The sequence below is a fragment of the Parasteatoda tepidariorum genome, chromosome 9 (genome assembly GCF_982258835.1).
Source record: "Parasteatoda tepidariorum strain Cologne lab strain chromosome 9, Ptep-v5.0, whole genome shotgun sequence".
NCBI classification, from domain to species: Eukaryota; Metazoa; Arthropoda; class Arachnida; order Araneae; family Theridiidae; genus Parasteatoda; species Parasteatoda tepidariorum.
Genome location: NC_141763.1, coordinates 58,697,699 through 58,717,979, shown reverse-complemented (window position 1 = coordinate 58,717,979; position 20,281 = coordinate 58,697,699). Strand labels below are relative to the sequence as shown.

The 20,281-nt window shown below is 28.4% G+C and overlaps 1 protein-coding gene across 6 annotated transcripts in view; it reads right to left on the bottom strand.

Annotated features, from left to right (window-relative positions):
• Nucleotides 1-20,281, bottom strand: part of Cadps (calcium-dependent secretion activator 1) — an 82,467-nt gene that overhangs the window by 36,646 nt on the left and 25,540 nt on the right. For 3 of the 6 annotated variants that reach the window (XM_016054090.4, XM_043046049.3, XM_087151893.1), the window contains 8 exons: nt 17,394-17,460; nt 15,766-15,874; nt 14,596-14,787; nt 12,586-12,722; nt 10,784-10,971; nt 9,981-10,016; nt 2,480-2,581; nt 95-158 (listed from right to left, as the gene is read on the bottom strand). In XM_016054090.4, coding sequence (XP_015909576.2) covers nt 95-158; nt 2,480-2,581; nt 9,981-10,016; nt 10,784-10,971; nt 12,586-12,722; nt 14,596-14,787; nt 15,766-15,874; nt 17,394-17,460 — 895 coding nt within the window. The remainder of the gene's footprint in view (nt 1-94; nt 159-2,479; nt 2,582-9,980; nt 10,017-10,783; nt 10,972-12,585; nt 12,723-14,595; nt 14,788-15,765; nt 15,875-17,393; nt 17,461-20,281) is intronic. The other 3 variants (XM_043046047.3, XM_016054095.4, XM_087151894.1) reach the window with 1 other exon arrangement.

The window sequence follows — 20,281 nt, the reverse complement described above, 5'->3', positions numbered from 1 at the left end:
TATGTATTTCCCTAGAAATACGTATATAGAAGTAATATATACATTTCAAAGTGAGTGAAAAATACTAGCTAAGAATAAACAAAATTTTTCATACTCTCTCCAACAAAGAAAGTGCAGCTTTAAGTGCACCTTCTGGTCGACCAAAGGGGAAGCAATACCTAAACAGGGGAGAGAAAAAAGTTAATTGGCCAAAAGATAGAAAAACATATGTTATACAGCAAAATACATTTTGATTGAAAAGACAAATGAATGGTACATATCTATATTTACAACTAGGACTGGGCTATAAATCAATATACTGAGACATCGATTTAACGCCTGTATCGGCAGGCCGATACAGCGACTTTCGTTCCAGGCGATGCATCAGAAACCTGATTTAAGCCGTCGAGTAAAGAAGACGAACGATATAGCGATAAAAGACACGCAAGGATGTCTCACGTTCCGATGCCAACTCGCACTGGGAAAGACGATGCACGTATCGTTATATTGAAACGGCATTGAAGGGTGAGCGGTAGAATCAGAATCAGTTTTGAGAACATATATCGTGATCTCACATGTTCGTTTCCGCATCACTTAGTTTTTTCTTCTTCTTTGTCGCGACTTGATATCGTTTCTTGTAGATTATTTTCAGTGGGACTGACTTTGCGATCGCCGTCATTACCTTGTTCTGAACGTAATCTATTATTGAAAAGAATATAAAGAAGCGTTTCTTAATTAATTAGGTAAAATTTTATTTTGAAACAAAAATTTCTTTGAACATAAGTCAATCAACTTTGTTTATTCAAAAAAATTAGTAATGTTTGCGATTGTCACTTCTTTTTTTAAAATCATTTAGCACTTTGTTTTATTAAAGAGTATAATTGTGTTTTTTAATTTTCTTTCAATATTGTCAGTTGAATATATTATCGAATATCATAATTCTTTTGTTTTTATTTTTAAGAAATTAAACCTTACTTTGTTTTTTTCATTCAGAATTCCGTAATTATTCAATTTAACTTTATTACTTATGTGAAATAATAATGATAAAAAATAGTGTTGTTTTAAAAGTGTTTTTTTGTTTTGTTTTGTTTAATTTATTTAGCACTTCATTTTAAGCATACAAATAATTTTTAACGAACTTATTTTTTAAATTTTCTTTCTATATTGTTAGGTAAATATATTGATAAATTTCAATTTTATTTATTTTTTTATTATTTATTTTAAAACTAAGAAATCTTTCGTTATTTGTGCAATCGTTTTTAGAAAATATACCATTAATATCTTTCTTAAACAAAACATATACATCAAATTCATAAATTGATTAAATCAATCTGAGTAAGAAGTTTTGATAGAAATCCGACTTTCTGCGCCTTACAAGTAAATGAATTTCAAAAATACTATATCGCGATGCAAAACTGACGATGCATCACTATATAAAATTTCTGATATCGCCCAGTCCTATTTACAACATAATTGAAACTCTGTGAAACCATTGGAAGATGCTTTGAAATGTTACTAAGAAATTTTTTTTTATCAGCTTCAGAAAATAAATCAACAAGGCAAATAATGAAAACCAATATTTTTCGCAAAGCACTCTATTAGAAGATCAACAAGCCTATCTCATATATAACAGAAGGTATGGTGAAATGTAACAAGGTAGGTTTAGTTGCACAAATTGTTAGGGAGAGCTAAATGCAGAAAAAAAAATTTCCTTTCAAAATCTATAGCCTTACATAGTTATTCAACACAATATTTATCATACAGTAGATGATTAATTTTACATTTATGGTTAGTTTTTACACTGATTGGAGCAACTACATTGTTCACAGTAATAAAATAAATAAAAAAAGAGATTTACTTTATTATAGTACCAAGCTCCTCAATCGCTTAAATAGCATATATAGTTTAGGAGCAATCCTTTAAATGTTAATTGAGAAAAATACTTAAAAACTGCAAATTATTGAATAACAATGTTATTAATTATTCAAATAACTTTAAGTAAGCAAAATGATATCAAAGAACTCTTAAAAATGAAATAACAAAATGGTAATGTCCTGAAATGGTGAATATTCATCACCCTAAACTAAAAAATGAAAGAAAAAAAAAGATAGTTTATTTCAAGTCACATTGAAAGAAAAATTAAAGCAATGTTAAAATGACAGTTACAGACAGAAATTAAAACCTTAACATTTAATTACGCACGCTAAGCTATGAAATAAAAAGATTTAAACAATTTTTTTTTTTTAAAAAAAAGCTGAGTTTAGAGTAGAGCTTCAAAAATCGGTCATACAGTGCCAAATGTAAACAATATTCTGTTTCAGGTAAACTGATAAAAGTTTGCTATTAACTAAATGCAAAAAGAAAGAAAGAAAGTGAACTGGGGTACATTAGAGACAATTTCTAAGAGGATAATCAAAACTTAAGAAAACAAATTTGCGAGTGGATTTTAAATAATAAGCTGATTTTGACTACATTATAAACAAAAGAGAATTATAATTACCTAAAATGAGTAATTTGGTTTTCGAGAAGTATTCTTAATCGTTCCTTAATTTCGGCAAAAATATCTTTTTCTTCAACAGTCACAGTTCCAATGCCGTCTGGCCTTAGGTAGAAAACAACTTTTACTTTTTTAGAATATTATTTCAGTAAAGCACATATAATATTATAATAAAATTAGTATACTAAATTATATTTATAATATGCATAAATTTGTTCTTAAGATTGATACAATCTTTATAATAAGCTATGGAGTTTATTTAAAAATGGCTTTAACTTGCTTCTTGAATTTCAAATTAAAAAATTAATTTAAAAAAATATTATTTCTTATACATTTTTATCAAGCATTATTTATATAAAGTATATGATGTACACAAAACATTTGATTATTAGAGAAATGTTTAAAACAAGAACACAGTTCGAATAAAAAAAATGTTTCAGATCTTTTTTAATATGTAATTTGTACATTCATGTCACACTGTTTCATACAATTTAAGCTTTTTAAAATAATTTAGGTATGTGTTTACATTATTTTAGACTCTGAACAAACCATCCAAATGTAATGCATAGGTAGAAAAATTAACTTTTATAATAAGAAACTTTTCATCTTTATATGCAAAGTATTGAATGATAATGCAAATTTTAAATTAAATTTAAAATTATACTAATATGAATGTTAACTATTTATGTTTCTTGAGATGATTTTTTTATTTTTAAAACCTATTTCGAAATCAGTTTTCAATATTTAGTAAATAAGCACAATAAAACTTAGTGGTAAAAAGAAGTTTAATTAGTTGAACCAATCTTCAATGAAACTTAGCTAAAGCGTTTGTAAAAAATTCGCCTAACTGTAAGTTACACCTTAATTGTTTTCTACTACTAACTTATACAACTAAAACACTTTATTTTACAAAAATCTCAGGCTCTTTAAAAAGCCATTATTGTTGAAAAAAATATTGTGGAAGTTGTAGATATTTCAGTTCATTATTTGTTTTTAGCTAAATATAATCTATGAAATAACTTTAATTAGCTTTTGAATAATTTTGTATTTGTGCAAAAAAAAATTCACTTTAGACTAAATTAACATTCATTTATGTATCATAGAATTAAAAAAAATTTTTTTACAAAAGTGGTTAAAATAAAATTTAAAAAAAATACAGCAGGATCTTCAACAACTTTTTAGATGCTACCATGCTAATAAACCAATATGATGTTTCAATTTTTTAAATACTAAAAGATCCATGCTTTAATATCAAGCAAATATAATATCACTTAAGTTCACTTGAAAGTAAAAATTATCATAAGATTAAGAAAATAACTAATCATTTCTAATAAATGTAATCATTAAATATACAAGAAAACTTTTTCCAGCTGTAATTTTTAACATTAATATTTTAAGAAATTTAAATTATGCATAATTAAGATTAACAATAGATGAACAACTGTGATACAACAGTGCACCATATCAAGTATTAGCTACTGATAAATATATTTTTACTACAATAACATTAATCAGAAAATGATAGTTCTAAGTCATACATAACAATAATATGAAAGAAACCTTTAAGGAAAATTTTGAATAATATCAAATATTTCAATAAATGGAGTTAAAAACAAAAGGGTTTGTCCCTTAGAATCCAATACATTTCTACAGAGTAATTTCATTTCTCTTAAAGTTTTAAGGAATAAATGGATGTCTTTTTATCAAAGTACTTTGTAATTTAAATACACAATATTAATCTTAAAACAATTGGTAGGTTGTAATATGAACAGTAAATTTATTAATTTAATATTTTTTTAAAAAAATATGAATGAAAAAAAAAAGATTTCTACAATTTTAGGTTGATGTCTTTAACATTCTTTCTGGTTATGTTTCAGTGCTTGGCAATCTTACAAATTAAACTGCTGTTTGTAGAAAATGCAACACCATGAAAGAATCATCAGAATCAAATGAAATTTAATGCAGAAACGACTTGTACTGATACAAATAAATGATGAAATTTTCAAAACAAAAGAAACAAATTAAGCGTCCGAAATCAGTATTTGGTGCAGCCACCACGCGCTGCAATAAGTGCTGCTATACGACGTGGCATGGAGTCAAACAGATGTTGAATATCTGCTTGAGGAAGAGAATTCCATATCGCTTGTATGCGCAACCAAAGTTCGTCTTTGGAAACTGCAGGACGCGGATCACGAGTGAGACGCCGACCAACCATATCCCACACGTGCTCAATAGGCGACATATCCGGCGAATAAGCAGGCCAAGGAAGAAGTTGCATGCGTTGTGCTGAACAGAAGTCTCTAACAGTCCGCGCAACATGTGGGCGTGCATTATCCTGCTGAAAGATAGCTCCAGGGATGCCTTGAAGGAAAGGAACGACTTCGGGCTGTAGCACTTCACGGACGTATCTGTTGCTATTGAGATTACCCTCAATTCGTATCAAATTGGATCGTCCATGATACGAAATCGCACCCCAGACCATAACTCCGGGTGTTCGACCACTATGTCGTTCAATAATACACTCAGGAAGGCAGCGTTGACCGGCATAACGTCTAACACGAACACGGCCATCATGGGTCCACAAATTGAAGCGTGATTCATCTGAAAAGACAACTTGGTGCCAATCAGCTCGCCAGTCTCTGTGCTCAAGAGCCCACTGCCGACGCAGCCGTCGATGATCCGCCGTGAGGGGAATCCTGTATAATGGCACCCTTGCACGCAATCCACGGCGCAGCAGGCGACGACGAATTGACGAAGCCGACAATTGTACACCTGTAGCAGTAGACCAATGTGCTGCCAGCTGCCTGGAGGAAGCTGTGCGATCATTCACCGCCATGCGGAGCAGGTGTCGATCATCGCGCTCTGACGTCACCTTCTGTCGTCCAGTGCCTGTTTTTCGAGTTGTTCGGTGCTCGTCGGTCCACTGCTTCCAAACTCGCATCACTGTGGAACTGTTCCGCTGCATACGAGCTGCTATTGCGCGATAGGAAAATCCTCCTTCTCGAAGGCCGATTATCCTCCCTCGTTCAAACTCCGTAAGTTGCTTGAATTTCTTATTCTTCCGTCGTGGAGGCATACTCAGGTCTCACTAAACGTTTGCCACTAACAAATAATCATAGACTATTTTCAACGTCCCGCTACAGCACTTTATTTATACGCTTTCAGCATCAATTCAGAGGGTGCTGCGCACGCCACGCACGCGCGATGGCTCTGAAACTTTATTAATTTGCATAATATCCTATAATTGACATTTGCTGCGAATTTCATTTGATTCTGATGATTCCTTCATGGTGTTGCATTTTCTACAAACAGCAGTTTACATTACAAACGAGTAGAAAACAAAAAGAAAAATTAAGAATAGAGAGTCCCTTCTAGTCTTTTCTAGAGTCTCTTTTTAATCGATTCTAGAAATATGTGAAGAATAACTTACTTTATTTTAACAGATTACACACAGAAGGATATATTTTTTCAGAACATTTAATAACATAATCAACATTTTGAAACTGAAAATTTTACTGTCTTTTAAGGATTAAAAAAAAATTCATGTGCTAAATACAACAAGTCTCTGTCCAGTTTTTAAAATAATTCATATGTTTCAAAAGTAAAAAAAGGTTTATCCACAATACTTCATAGCAAACAAACTAGTTTGATGATAGCATATATACATATATAGTTACTGAAGGATTATTTTTACAACAAAAAAATCAGAAGTTGATTTCCAAACAGTTTTCATTTTTTACCATGATTGTCATTCAAAAGTATTTGAACAAAGAATATGAAAGAAACTGTGTACAGAAAATTAAATTAAAACAAAAAATGATTTTTAGAAAAATTCAAAATTAGGTTACACATAAAATGGGGCTGTTCAATACCTATATCTAAAACACACAACATAAATATTTAAATGGCTGAAATTTTCACAAACATTTAAGTTAATAATTTTAATGAACAAAACCCAGGATAAAAGAATAAAATTTTTTAAAGCAATACATTTCATTTAAGTTATAGTGTAATAAAAAAAGAAGAGAAAATTTGATTGTAGAATCCTAGAACACTTATCACTTTCAATATTTTTATTCACACAAAAGTACTATTAAATTGGTATATTTTATCTACCATATTCGTTTTTGAAGCTCTGAACACAAAAAAAAAATATTCACATAGATTCAGGAAAGGAACAAATAAATCTTTTTTCAAAACTTTAGGCCAGGAATTTTTAAAGGAAAAATAAATATTTCAGCTTTGGAATAACATGGATGGTTAACTGATTGCTCGGTAATTCCAGACTGATCTACGTTAAAATTCTTGAATAAATTTTCCTTATCATAAAAATTGCTTTTTTCTTAGTAAAATTTAATTAATCATCTGTTACCAAGTATTTAATTAATCATTTGTGCTGTAATACCTACACCAAGGGAAAAAAATAATTTTACATAAATTACAGAAAGAGTGACAATTTTGACCTTTACAAGTATCACTCATAAGATTTTTCTAAGTTTTATAGATTTCATCAGGTCACAAATGATTTTAGGGAATTGAACTCAAAATATTACAACACATAAATTAATAAAACTAAAATTCATATTCTTTTGTTTTATCACCTACTTGTTTAATAAAGAATTATTTTTAGCTCATTAATTTGTTCTTTACTCCATTTTAAACTCTGAAAAAGTATTGCTGATAAAGAAAATCATACAAAAAAAAAAAAAAAAAATTCCTTATTCGAAAATGGTATGATTTCCTAAATTCTAGGCTTTGATGTAAAAATAAATCAAAATTGAAGTTTTTTTTTTTTTTTGGCAACTAATGCCATCTGTGTTGAGCTTTACATGGTTAACCATCCATATAATAATTTTTAAAATGGCTTGACATAAATGGTTAAAACACAATAAAAAGAAATAAAAACTGGCTGGAAAACATTGATAGTGTGTAAACTTAAAAGTGTGTGCAATAAAACTTGGTATGTGATTCAGCTGATAAAAAAAGAGGATGGGAAAAAGTGGTGCAATGTTATATCACAGTTGGTCAGAAGAAATAAATCTGCAATCATAAAATAAATACAGAATCAACATGTTAATAATAATAATAATAAGCAACATGTTATATCAGTTTAATGATGATTAAAAAGTGGATGCTTTAAACATGCAACATCTTTTGCTTTTCATTCCATAATTTAAATTATTTACATCAACACATTCCACAAATTGTCAGAACAATTAAAATTAATTGTTAGTTACTAAATCCGCTTTTAGAAATAAGATTTTTTAAAAATTCCAAATTTTATTCCATGTTAAAAAATAATTTTATTCCCCAATCCTAGCTGCATTTTGCAAAGAAAACATATTATATATGAAAATCAAATGTTGTAAAACTTAATCTCAATAATGCAGAGTAAAATATTTAGAAAACTAAACCAAGTTAATGGCAATTTATACTTTAATATTAAATAAATCATATAAATTTTGATTTTTTTTCTGGGAAAAACTAACAATAAAACCAAAAGTTTAAAAAAAGCAGCAATATAAATTGCATACAAGTTTAAGTTTTCTAAGCAAGCATACTATTTCTACATTCTAAACTACTCTATTAAGGAAAAAGAGATACTTATAAAATAAAAGTGCCTAAAAATGTAAAAGATTTTAAAGAAGTGGAGCTGATAAAAAAGAAGTTGCAAGAATTTTCTGCAATTCAATAAGTTTAAAATGTTTCTTATTTACAAAATGCTGATCAAAACAATTAAATATAAAATTTAAAAAAAAAATCATAAATTTAATGCCAAAATACTGTCCATTATTGTTCTATCAAAGATTTCTAAATCACAAAAATGGATTGTGTAAGAAAGAAAAATAATTTTTGAGGATGATTCTAAAGCTAACATAAATGTTTTAGGTTTAACTAAAGCATGGCATCAGCTTCTAAATAAATTTAGATTTCTAAAAACAATCTTGCAATCAAAGTAGTTACTAAAATTTATTTAACATGTTAGCTTTACTATACTAACAAATAAAAAGAAATACTAACAAAGTATAAATCTAAAGAACTACAAAATTATCAAGGTTCTAATAGGCTAAGCAGTTTTTTTTTCTTTTAATATTTAAACCAGAGATGTATCCAAAAAAAGGTGCAGTACAACTAAAACTTTTTAAAAAATAAATTGTCTCTTTAAAAGTACTTAGAACTTTACAGAATAATGGAAAAATTGTTTTATGAGCACATATAGTCAATTAAGGAGCTACAATAAAAAAGAATACAATATAAAGAAACTGAGCAGTTAAATGAAAAAACTAATGTATGAGCATTATCAACAATGATAATTTTGGAACATATTATTATTGGTGTTGATAATTTTTCAAAGAAAAAGGAAGATAATTTTCTTTTTTTTTAAATATGGTGTGTATTCACATAAGTTTAATTCCCAAACTTTAATTAAGCACATTATTTTATCAGATTTCGAACGAAAATAATAACATGGAATTATTATGACGGAAAAAATATTTTTGTTTTTACTTAAAAATAAAATATACTGAAGGAAAAATATTACCAATTTATTTTGCTTTTTTGCCCTCCATACAAAAAATACTAATTTTTAACATTCCTTATCACATTTCCTATTCTTTCAAAACCAAATTTATTAAAAAAAAAGTGCTTTCTCATAAGTTTAACCCTTAACTAGGTAAGGATACCATAACAAAATTTAAGTTTGAAGTAACTCTGCTTAAAACTTAGAGTATAAATTTAATTTTCAAGTATAAATCAGTGATTCTCAATTTCAGGAGTAAATTAGTTTCAAGCACTTATGCAACAATTGTAGCTTGGAGTACTTAGTGGTATGGTCGATTTAGAAGTCGTTCACGCAGCTGATGAAAAATTGGAGTCATGAGTTTGAACATGGCAGTCGGTAAAACAAGTGGCATGTATATGCCACAAAGTGCGCATTAAATTGGATTAAAGTCCTCTTGTTGGTTGGTTGTTGTGTAGAAGCTTGGAGAGAGGAGAATCAGCTAAGGTGCTGTCCATGTTATCTGACCAGGGACAAAATTTTACATGAAATTAGAATAAACTATTTGACCAGGAGCCAAACTACATGGCATTTTTACTACAGTCATTAAAATGCAGAGTGCCTAAAAAATGAGATTAGGTTTGGTCATGGTTAGGTGATGTGAGTAGTTTTGAATATAAACCAACATTGTTCAGTAGTAAATATCCATCTGCATTAGCTGGTCTAAATAATGAATAATTGGTAACTGCAGTAATGTACATCTCTAATTTAAACATAATTCTGGCAATACCATTATTTAGATTTCCCACAATACCCTAAACATGACTTTCCTTCTGTAACCATTTATAGTTAAAAATATACATGCAATTATCGTGCACACTAGGGTAAAACATCAACAGGTAAGGAATTCTAAAAAAAATAGATAAAAAGCCAAGCATAAAATATAGTGCACAAAAAAGCAAGGCAGACAACAATGGACTAACGTGCAGAAAAGTTATGACATACCTCACATCTGTAGCAACCTGTCCAGGTGGGGCAGTACTTTTGTGTGTGAAGTGTGGAATTAGCATTAGTATTTTACCCAAAAAAATAAACACTATAAACTTTGAAATATTCCTTATTAATTATCCCAAGTAAAGATTTTATAGCATGAACAACTTACTAAAATTCCTCAGAAAGCACGTGTTAATTTCATTAGGAACAAAGCATGAACATAAACATTGAACATTTTTTTAAAAACATTGTTAAATTTGTGTTATTGATGAAATTATATTTAATAAATATGACAGATTTCTTTCTCTCAAATTAAGACAGAACACAAGTTTTGTTAGTAAGAATAGCCAAATCTACAAATGAATAAAAAGTTTGAATAATTGTGACAGATATAAAATACTTAGAATGATCTTTATAAAAATTATCTTTACATCAAAAAACTTGTAAAAAAGAATAATGTTACACTATAAGTAAACCTTTGAATTTATGAATAAGGAAATTTCATACTTAAAATGTTATTTTTAATTATATATAAAATTGAAATATAAAATCGATACATGAAATTTAAAAATCACTTTCAAAGATGAGAGCCTTTATTTTTCATACAGCATTAAATTATTCTCATCTAAATTAAAATAAATAAAGGCAAAAACTACTCATATTTTTAGGTATTAAATTTAAATAGTCACAAGATAAAATTTTTTTTACATATACTTTAATTAAAATTTATAGTAAAATTGCTGTAAATTTCATCACAACTTATTTTTTTAAGTAAAACTACAAAAATGTATTAAAGAAAAGCATTTCTTACTGACCTATTTCCATGAACATGTGACGCACAAAAAGCAAAACTATAATGTATTAGAGTAGGGTCAATCATAATAGATTTTTCTGCTCTATCCAATAAGTCATGCAAGTAGCACAGATGACGATAACAGCTACGAACTCCATAACGAGCGCAATACTCATCAAGGCAAAAAATTTGCCCAGGACTGAACCAACCCTGCAAACACATTTCAATATATAATTAGCAAGAAATATTACTTTTAACAAACAAATAAAAATGTGACTATTAAGACTCTTATTAAGACACTTTGCTTAAAGCTATTAAGAAATTGTTATGTGAATTTATCTTGATAAAATGTACTTATATATTTTATCAGGACATCATCCCAGTAGCACAATTTACAGAGTCAATTTACAGCACTATCTTCATAAATCCAAATTTGTCTGCGACCTCAATGTAGTAAAAAATTACAATAAAAATTCCGCTTAATCAAGATACACGTAGGAAAATTATCATAAAAGTTCTTAAATATTATGCCTAAAAACATTATGTTGTTTAAATTTAAGTTAAATTTTATACAATCATACTAAATAAAATGGAATACATCACCAAACATTTAAGTCTGTAATCTAGCGACAGAAACAAAATATCTTCCTTTTGTTCTTTGCAGCGTCCTCTAAATTCAGCTTTTTAATTTTTATGCTTGTATGCTTTTTAAAAAGAAAACTCAGATGAAAAATAATCTGCAAATGCTGTAATAATCTGCTGTGCTACCACCGTGCTGGAAGTATTCTTAGACTTAGAGGTTGGGCAGCTCTGACGAGCAGGGCACATCAAACAGAGGTCTATTGTACCCAAACCCTAAATCGTGATTAGCAAGAAAGCCCTATAGCTGAAATAAAGTTCAGCAAGTATCTTGCAGTTCCAGGTATTGACGCAATGCTGCCCTAAATGCTCAAATCTTTAAGCAGAATAGACATCATCAATCATAGAGTATGTGTCGTGATGTCTCTTCTTCAAGATGACAACCCCGACAAAGAGAATTGGATTCTATCCCCATTATGTGTAGGTGTCTTTTCTCTTAAGCTTTAAAAGCTCCTTTTGATGTACACTAGGACAGTCACGATTCAGCTCCTTAGCTTGTCTCTGACCGTCAGCAGCACGCCATTACTCATGGGCAATCTTTCCGTAGAGCTTGAAAATGGATGCCCTAAATGAGGTGGGAGAAATTCCCAGCACAGGTTCAGGGTCCCAGAAAATTGCATTGGAGCCAGCCCGTGCTGCTTCATCAGCTGGTTCATTTCCACCAACACCCATATGTCCAGGTACCCAATGCAAGGATACCTTGTTATGAGAGGGCAGGTCACAGTGAACAGGTGGAAGTATTCTGCTAATGGGATTATTATCACAAAACACATAAATAATACTTTAGTTAAGTATATTTTATTGATTATTAGGTTTCTGAAAATACTTATGAATAAACTTAAATGTAACATTATGATTTCTAACAGACATATATAATGCTACTCTATGAAGATTTTTTTTTTAAATTCTACTTTTGAATTTCTAAAAGATTGCATCTCCACAGTCAATAAGATTTCTTGTGCTCATGCGATTAAAAACAAAGAAGATAGAAATTAAATGCTCTGAAATTTTTTTTCATTGATTTCCACATTTTTCTAGATTCTGTGATGATCTCCACAATTTTCTAAAATTAATGTTTGAAAACCCATCCTTGAAATATACCGCACAAATTAAAATGTGCAAATACAAATTACGTTGCATACAGCTGAAGAGTAATAATGAAATACAAAAATTTGGCATACAAACCAAAGAGCAGTATGGGTCGTTTAGCCGATAATCAAGAGTTGTAGTCTGTAAGCTTCTGAAAAGCTTATGATGGTCAAATTTGCATGGATCTGCTGATATAAATTCATCCATGCCATGCTTCCTTGCACGATCAGCATCTAAATAAACAATGACTTATTAACAAAATTTATAAATGGAAATTATGAGAATACTAGTAACTAGAAAAGTAATTAAGTTTGGTGAAATTTTATTACATATTTTCAATCTGCATAGCTATTAATCTGAGTATTAACCCTGCAATGATTGCATAATTTTGAAAACAGTCATAAAAGAGCATATTTTTTTATTCAAGAAAATTATATGAAACAAAGTGTATGTACAATATGTATTATGTATTTTTAATTTATGGGTTAATTGCAAATGAACATGTTTGAGGGATGTTGATATCTAGTTTAAAATAAACTATCTTGAAACACATTACAAATAGTCTAGTGTTGCTATTTGGAGCATAGAAAGCAAAATCAACATGTTTACAGGAATAAGCAATAGATTGTTTTAATCTTTTTGGAGCATTACTTTCGAACACTTCAGCCTAGAAATATCACAATCAAATTTTAGAGGGCAAAAATTTCATCCCATCATTTTCATAAAAACGAGAAGAAGGGGTCAATTGTAAGTTTGGATATAAATTGTAAGTAAAATGTATTTTAAAAACTACTTGTTACAGTTTACTGAGATCAGACATATGATTGGACTACAACTGGACTGGAGACATAAAAAGCTTTAGTGGCAGAGTGTAGACACACTAAAAGATAAACAATATCATATGATACTATAAAACAGTTTTTCTACCATGTGAAAGAAATTAAAGCCTTTTTTAGACATAAATATTAAATAACAGGAGTCAATCTAAAACACGTTTTTTATGCTTTGTATCTTATTTTTTAAACCTGTAATAAGTTCATTTCATTGAAAAATATGGAAGGGGGAACTAGTTCTAAAAAGCAAAACGAAGCAACACTTTTCAAAGAAAAATAGCATATGTGCCTAATAATATAATATTGTATCCCTTATAATTAACTATATTTCACTTTTTTTTCTATCCAGTTAGACTTTTTTTCCGTCAGTTTTTGGAATTTCCACCACAGCAGTTTTAATTGAAATCTGGATTGAAAATATGGATTTGCAATTTTTTTTTAAAATATAAGAGAATTGTGGAAAGAAGAAGTGTCTCTCTTATATTAACAAAAAAATTATAAAACCTGAATTTTTTCCTTCTATCTGTAATTTCCTAAGCAGATATTTAGAAGGTTTTTTCCTAACAAAGTATAAAGGAGGAAAAAAAAACATTGTTTTTTTTAAAACTTATTAACTCCTATTTTATTAACATAAATCAAAAATAACTACTTTTTGTAGGATGAGATCTATCATAAACTAATTGCAGGGTTCAACAATATCATATGCAATAAAATACTTTTTCTACTATGCGAAAGAAACTAAAACTTTAATTATATATAAATATTAAATAATAAGTGTGAATCTAAAACACATTTTTTATGCTTTGTACCTTATTTCTTGTAATAAATTCTTTTCATTGAAAAATACTGATGGGGTACTAGTTCTAAAAGGAAAAAAGAAGCAATGCTTTTCAAAGAAAAATAACACATATGACTAATAATACAATTTTGTATCATTTACAAATAATAATATTTTACTTCTTTTCGATCCAGTTAGACACTTTTTTACCTCGTTCCTGTAATTTCTATCAAAATTAAAAAGTTTTTCTACCGTAGTTGAAGAAAAATATATTATTTTGTATTAAAGCTTGATTAAAATTTATCTCGTCAGTAGATATGAAAATTAAAATATTTTTTGTGGAATGAGAACTATCTTAAAATACTTGCGGACGAATTATGACCTTTATCCAAAATATTTTCTCTAATAGTTAGAGGAGATGAAACATCTTTCTTTTTTTTTTCAAGTATCACAAATCATTTGAGCTAATTTTTGAAGGCAAATATTGCCACATACCTCCTTGTAACCTAGATATGGTAGAGTTTTTGCTGGTTTGAGGTTGAACAAGGGGAGTTGGTTTATGAGATTGTCCTGTAGCCCTGTACATAGCCATGACCCATAGATGACACTCATTTTCATCGTCACTGGCATAAAGTACGCTATCACCTTCCTTGACCGCATTGAAGAAAAACCTCCCACCTTCAAGATCTGAAATTTGAAGCAGCATTAAACAAAACTGGAAATGAGAAATAATATATTAAACTCTATAAGATATCAGTACAAAGAGATTTTATTCAAACAAAAGTAGATTCTTGTTCAGTGATGCCCTCTTTTTTTATGAGCTGAAGTTGCTCTAAATGTTCAATGTGCTTTATTCTTTTTCATTAACTTCAATAAGATTAATAAAAATATTACAGTAACAGATTTTTCCCAGATAACAGTAACAGATTTCAGAAGACACTTTTATTTAAATGAGAAGGAAGCATAACTATTTAGAACACCATAAACTATGAATAACTTTTGGAAACCACTATCACATTAATGAATATTAATTTTATTATGGTTGGATTCTGGAGCCAATGAGACAAAAACAATCTGAACAATAAATTAATTCATATCATACTGTTAACTAACCCCAAAACAAAATGGTATAAATTGTGTCATTTTTCGGAATGCAATCTTTTCAGTTTAAATCAAATTTCATAACACACAAAACTAATGCCAGTTTTTTTAATCACAAAATGGGCAGATTTCTTGTCAAAAGTAAGTAAAAAATTCAATATATAGTTTATATATAGGACATTCGCTACAAAGAAAAATTTTCCGAAAAATATATAGCATAGTCTGAATAATCCCATTCCTGCTGGCCCAAAACAATTTTGTTTTGTACTAGAGTTCATATTTATTAAGCTACACTATGACCACCACTCCAGTGAGTGTGCAGTTCAGCATTGCCATTTGTTAAATTGACTTGTTAATGGCAGACTAATTTTCAGATTAGTTGTTTGGTGTAATAATCATGTGATATGTCTTTTCTTTTTGGTTAAAGGTCTATCAAATTGGTAGGACAAGTTAATTAGAACAATATGTAAAAATATATATGTTTAGTTATTGGAGTTTATGCATATAAATTAAATACAAATTAGAAAACTATGTAAAAAAAGTAAAGCATAGAAAATTTACTACCAAGCACTGGTTCAACATAATCTACAGTATATCCATCCAGCTGCATCATTTCCGTAGGTTCCGACTTCTTTTCTCTGTAACTACACATTGCAAAAGTATACTGTGATACCTACAATAGAATGGGTTACTTGTAATGTTAAAAGATAATGTTAAAGAAAAGCACATAAATAAATTTAATGAATTTAGAAAAAATTATAGCAAAACGAGATATATGGTCTAAATATTTTGCACGGTTTAAATATTTTGCATCTAAATATTTAACATCTATATTTTTATTGAATTGATACTGATGCTAATATAACATAGGGATAAAAGAGACTATAAATAATATACTGTATAGCAAGAATTTGAAAACACTCTATTACTTTGGGGGGGGGGGAGGGAACAAATACAAGTTTGAACATAACATATAGAAAAAATTGCAAGTCATTATATAAGTAATAAAAGTTAACAAATATTTTTTTAGTTTTTTTTCTCTTCAAAACTCACATTTGAAAAATACTACAACTAAATACTAATCTCCTAAATTATTCATAAATTGAGAAGAAAATAATTAGACAAAAGAAAGTTCTTTCAAATCTGAAACAGTCTAAATTAACTACGATTTGATACTATTTTCAAACCAGAATGGTTTTTAAAAAATAATGAGTTTAACGTAATTTTTCTAACTGCTTCCACTAACATTTTTTTTTTAAAAAATGCAAAAAATTAACATATTTTTCTACTTTATTAATAAATACAAGGAACTAAAGCAAAGCATAATACACAAGTTTTAAGTTGAATTTTTAAATTTTTTTAATTATTTAATTTACCATCAGTTTACTATTCCGAGTTATCTCAGACAAATAAAAAAAGTTAAATACTAATCTTTGTACGATAGTTTTTGAAACAAGGAACAATACAAAAGTAATAATTTATAAACACTGGTATAGTGATATGCCATTTTTTTAAAATTCTTTTTTTTTAAATGTAAATTCAGTAACTATCGTATATGCAATCGCACAAAGTGTACAGTCCCACAATCCAACAGCAAAACTCCCAAACAAAATTTGGCAAATTTCCAAACACAGCTGATTATGTTTTGTTTGCTTCCAGTCGAGTAAAAACATGATAAAACAAAACAAACTGACAAATACTGCTACGCCCGAGTTTCCTCGGGATAATAAATATTTGCAATATGTACATACCCGAGTCAACTCTGGATAATCAGGGAAGCAGTTAATGATATATAACTGTGTTGGTGATATTTAGTCAACATTCCTATCTAATTGTCAAAATTAAACAGTAACTGATCAGTCTATAGTTTATTTCCAAATGGTGAGATACCATTTTGCAAGTGCCATTGCTTATTAAAAAAGTATCTAGTTGTCCACTAAATAAGTTAACTCATTACAATGAGTAACAAAGTTGTTAAAAATCATTGTTATTCTCATAAAATAAACATTTATTTTAAAAACAGATTCTCATAATTTATATGTATTTATATGTATTACTATAATATAATAGGAAAAACAGCATAAATTTTAAAAACTCTCATACTTTGATGCTTTAATAATTTTTTTACAACTGATTAATTCATCGATCAGTATGCATTTTAAGACATGTTAAAAAACAATAAAAACACCTACCTGAACCAGCAAAAAATATCTTTTTTTCCATTTTTTCCAAACTTGCTTTCCTTGCGCAAATAAATACCTGTGAAAAAATTTTCAAACAATTTTTAATAAAACATAAAGCACTCATTTCAGAAAAATATATTAATTAAGTATGAATATGAAATGACAATAAAAATCAAACCAATGAGTAAATTTTTAGTGTCATTTCATGTATTGACAAAAAAAAAATTCCAAAAATATTTATCTAGACATTGTAAGCATTATATAAAATCTAAAGTTTAAATGATGAAATAGTTTTGATAATTATAATAAATAGCAAAGAATTTTTGCAAGAGCAAAAGTGAAAGGCAAAGCCTTTTCAAATTCTTATCCTCTGCTGAAAATAAAAGCTTAGTATTTTAAAAATTCTTAAACATTCTTCAAATTCTTCTGAAATTATTTTCCATTTTAATTTTTGTATAACTAGATAAACTTGAAACCACACAAGTATAAAATCCATTATTCAATGTTAAGTATTCACCAGAATTTCAATTTCCGGCAATCAAAGTACTAAGTTAAAAGGCTTAAGGGATATAAATTATAAATAAGTACCTAATAGGCAATGTTATTAAAAAAATTTACACAAATAAAATTTTCTTTGCATTATTATAAATACTTTAAAAAGTTTTTTTTTTCCAATGCCCACCTGGAGAATATTTCATCAATACAGGTATCTGAAGGACAGATTAGTTGTCCTCTCTGTCAGGGACACCATATTAGGTGGGCCAACATTGCTCCCACAGTAAGGACAGATAGTACAGAGAATGATAGAGCATCTGTGCCTTGTCCAGGATTCGAACTCAGAACCTTTCTGATGAAAAGCCAGTTCCCTAACCCTTACACAGATTGTCCGGGACTTCAAAAAGTTTCTTCCGCCATATCACCATTTATGAAGTAATAATTCTGATTTTAGTCTACATTATTGACATTTTGAACAGATGTTTGTCATTAAATAGGGGTAAAAGGAATATACATTTCATACTCTAGAGAAATTTAAATTTGCCGAATGAAATTCTGAATTTCACTGAATCATAAAAGCATGCAGACACACACGCTTACTTTTAACTGAATATCAAATTCATTCAGCCAAATTAGATTTGATTTGGACAAAAACTAAATAGAAATTGAATAGTTAGTAGTGATCTAGAAAAAAATTGCCTAAATTAAATTCAAAAAGATTATATAATTAAGTTGAAACTTTAAAAAATAAACATATATATAAATTCCTCAATTATGATTTTAATCTGATCTTCAATTAAATAAATAAGAATAATTCTTTTGATTTATGATTTTTGGTTTGTGATTGTGATTTGGTTTGAGGTTCATGTTTTATTCGTTAACACACTACCAATTTGTGTTTTTAGAAATAAATTGTCAATAAATAAAATAAATGTAAATGAATTTAATAAAATGGAATTAAAACTGTTAGTTTATTATTTATTGAAAAATTAATTATTTTAAACATTCTTTATGTTTTACTTTCTCAGAGCATTATCAAAAAATCCAAACAAATGTGAAAATTCAAAGTTTATTTATTTATTTAATGTTTAAAAAAACAACAAAAATCTAGACAAAAGAACTAATGCAATTATCTAAATCTGTTAGATGTCAAATAAATTTTTTCAAATCCCCAAAAAGTGAAAATATTTGGAAAGTAAAAAGGACCTTTGAAAATAAATCTGAAAAATTTCATGTAGAAATTATTTTGCTTCGGTTCTTAACTCTTAGTAACTAGTCAAATAATTTAACAGTGCACTCAGCAACTACTGTGACATTCATGAAAGTAAATTGGGACAAAAAATAAACTAAACCAGAAAAACTGATTTTGAATCTGGGTTACTTCAACAAATTCAATCCCTTTTATCGGATGATAAAATATAAAAGTATTTACATTTAAAATTCACTAAATGTACACAAAAAGAGAAATACTTTAGCACTGAGTAATAACAAATACAGTAGGTGCTTTAAATGAGAATAATACCTGAAGTTTTTAAAAAATACTATTTCTTAACAGTTTATGAAGTATCACAGTGTGTAAAACAATGTGTTTACTTGACTGATGTGTTACAATGTGTTTTCATAATCCAATTTTTTTGGTGAATTATATCAAACTTTTGCCATTATTGACACACACTGAAATTATTATTATTTTTTTAATCCTATTTAATATAGTCTCCTTTTTTATTACAGTTATCAAAAATTATGGTAGATTTTTGCATGTAATTTTAGAATTTTCTAATTATTTGAACAAGTGCCAAACCATTTCTTGTAAGTACATAATTTAACAAACACTTTTGAAAAAAAAAAGTTGAAAACACAGTTTAAATAAATTTTTTTAACATGCAAAATTTTTAAATATTGTCATTGTTATTTTTTGCATAAATTTATGCATAAAACACTAATCCGACCAATAATTCACTAAGACAGCGAAAGCTGGACATTTTCAAAACTGGACTGTAGTACTACTTTTAAAAAAAAACAGGCTCCTAATTTTGTAATAAAAATAATATGAGAAACTTTCACTGCTGTCCAAGAAAATAACATCTGCAGAATTCTTCATGATGATTACAATCATGATATTTATAATCAATATAAGCAACCACACATAGTCAAAGTGATGAAACCGAACTGAAAAAGGTATCTTGATCACTAAATTTAGATTAGAAGATTTCAATCCCACAAAGCTGTTAACCTTCAATAAGCCAGGTGGCATTAAATAATAAGAAAGACCTTCATTCAGATAGCGTGATGACATTAAGAAAGATTTGAAAACATTAAAAAGTGACTAATTGTAAACATGCATATGATAGACACTGATGGAAAAAACTTGTTGAGAGGGACTTAGCCAGCTCTGGGTTGTA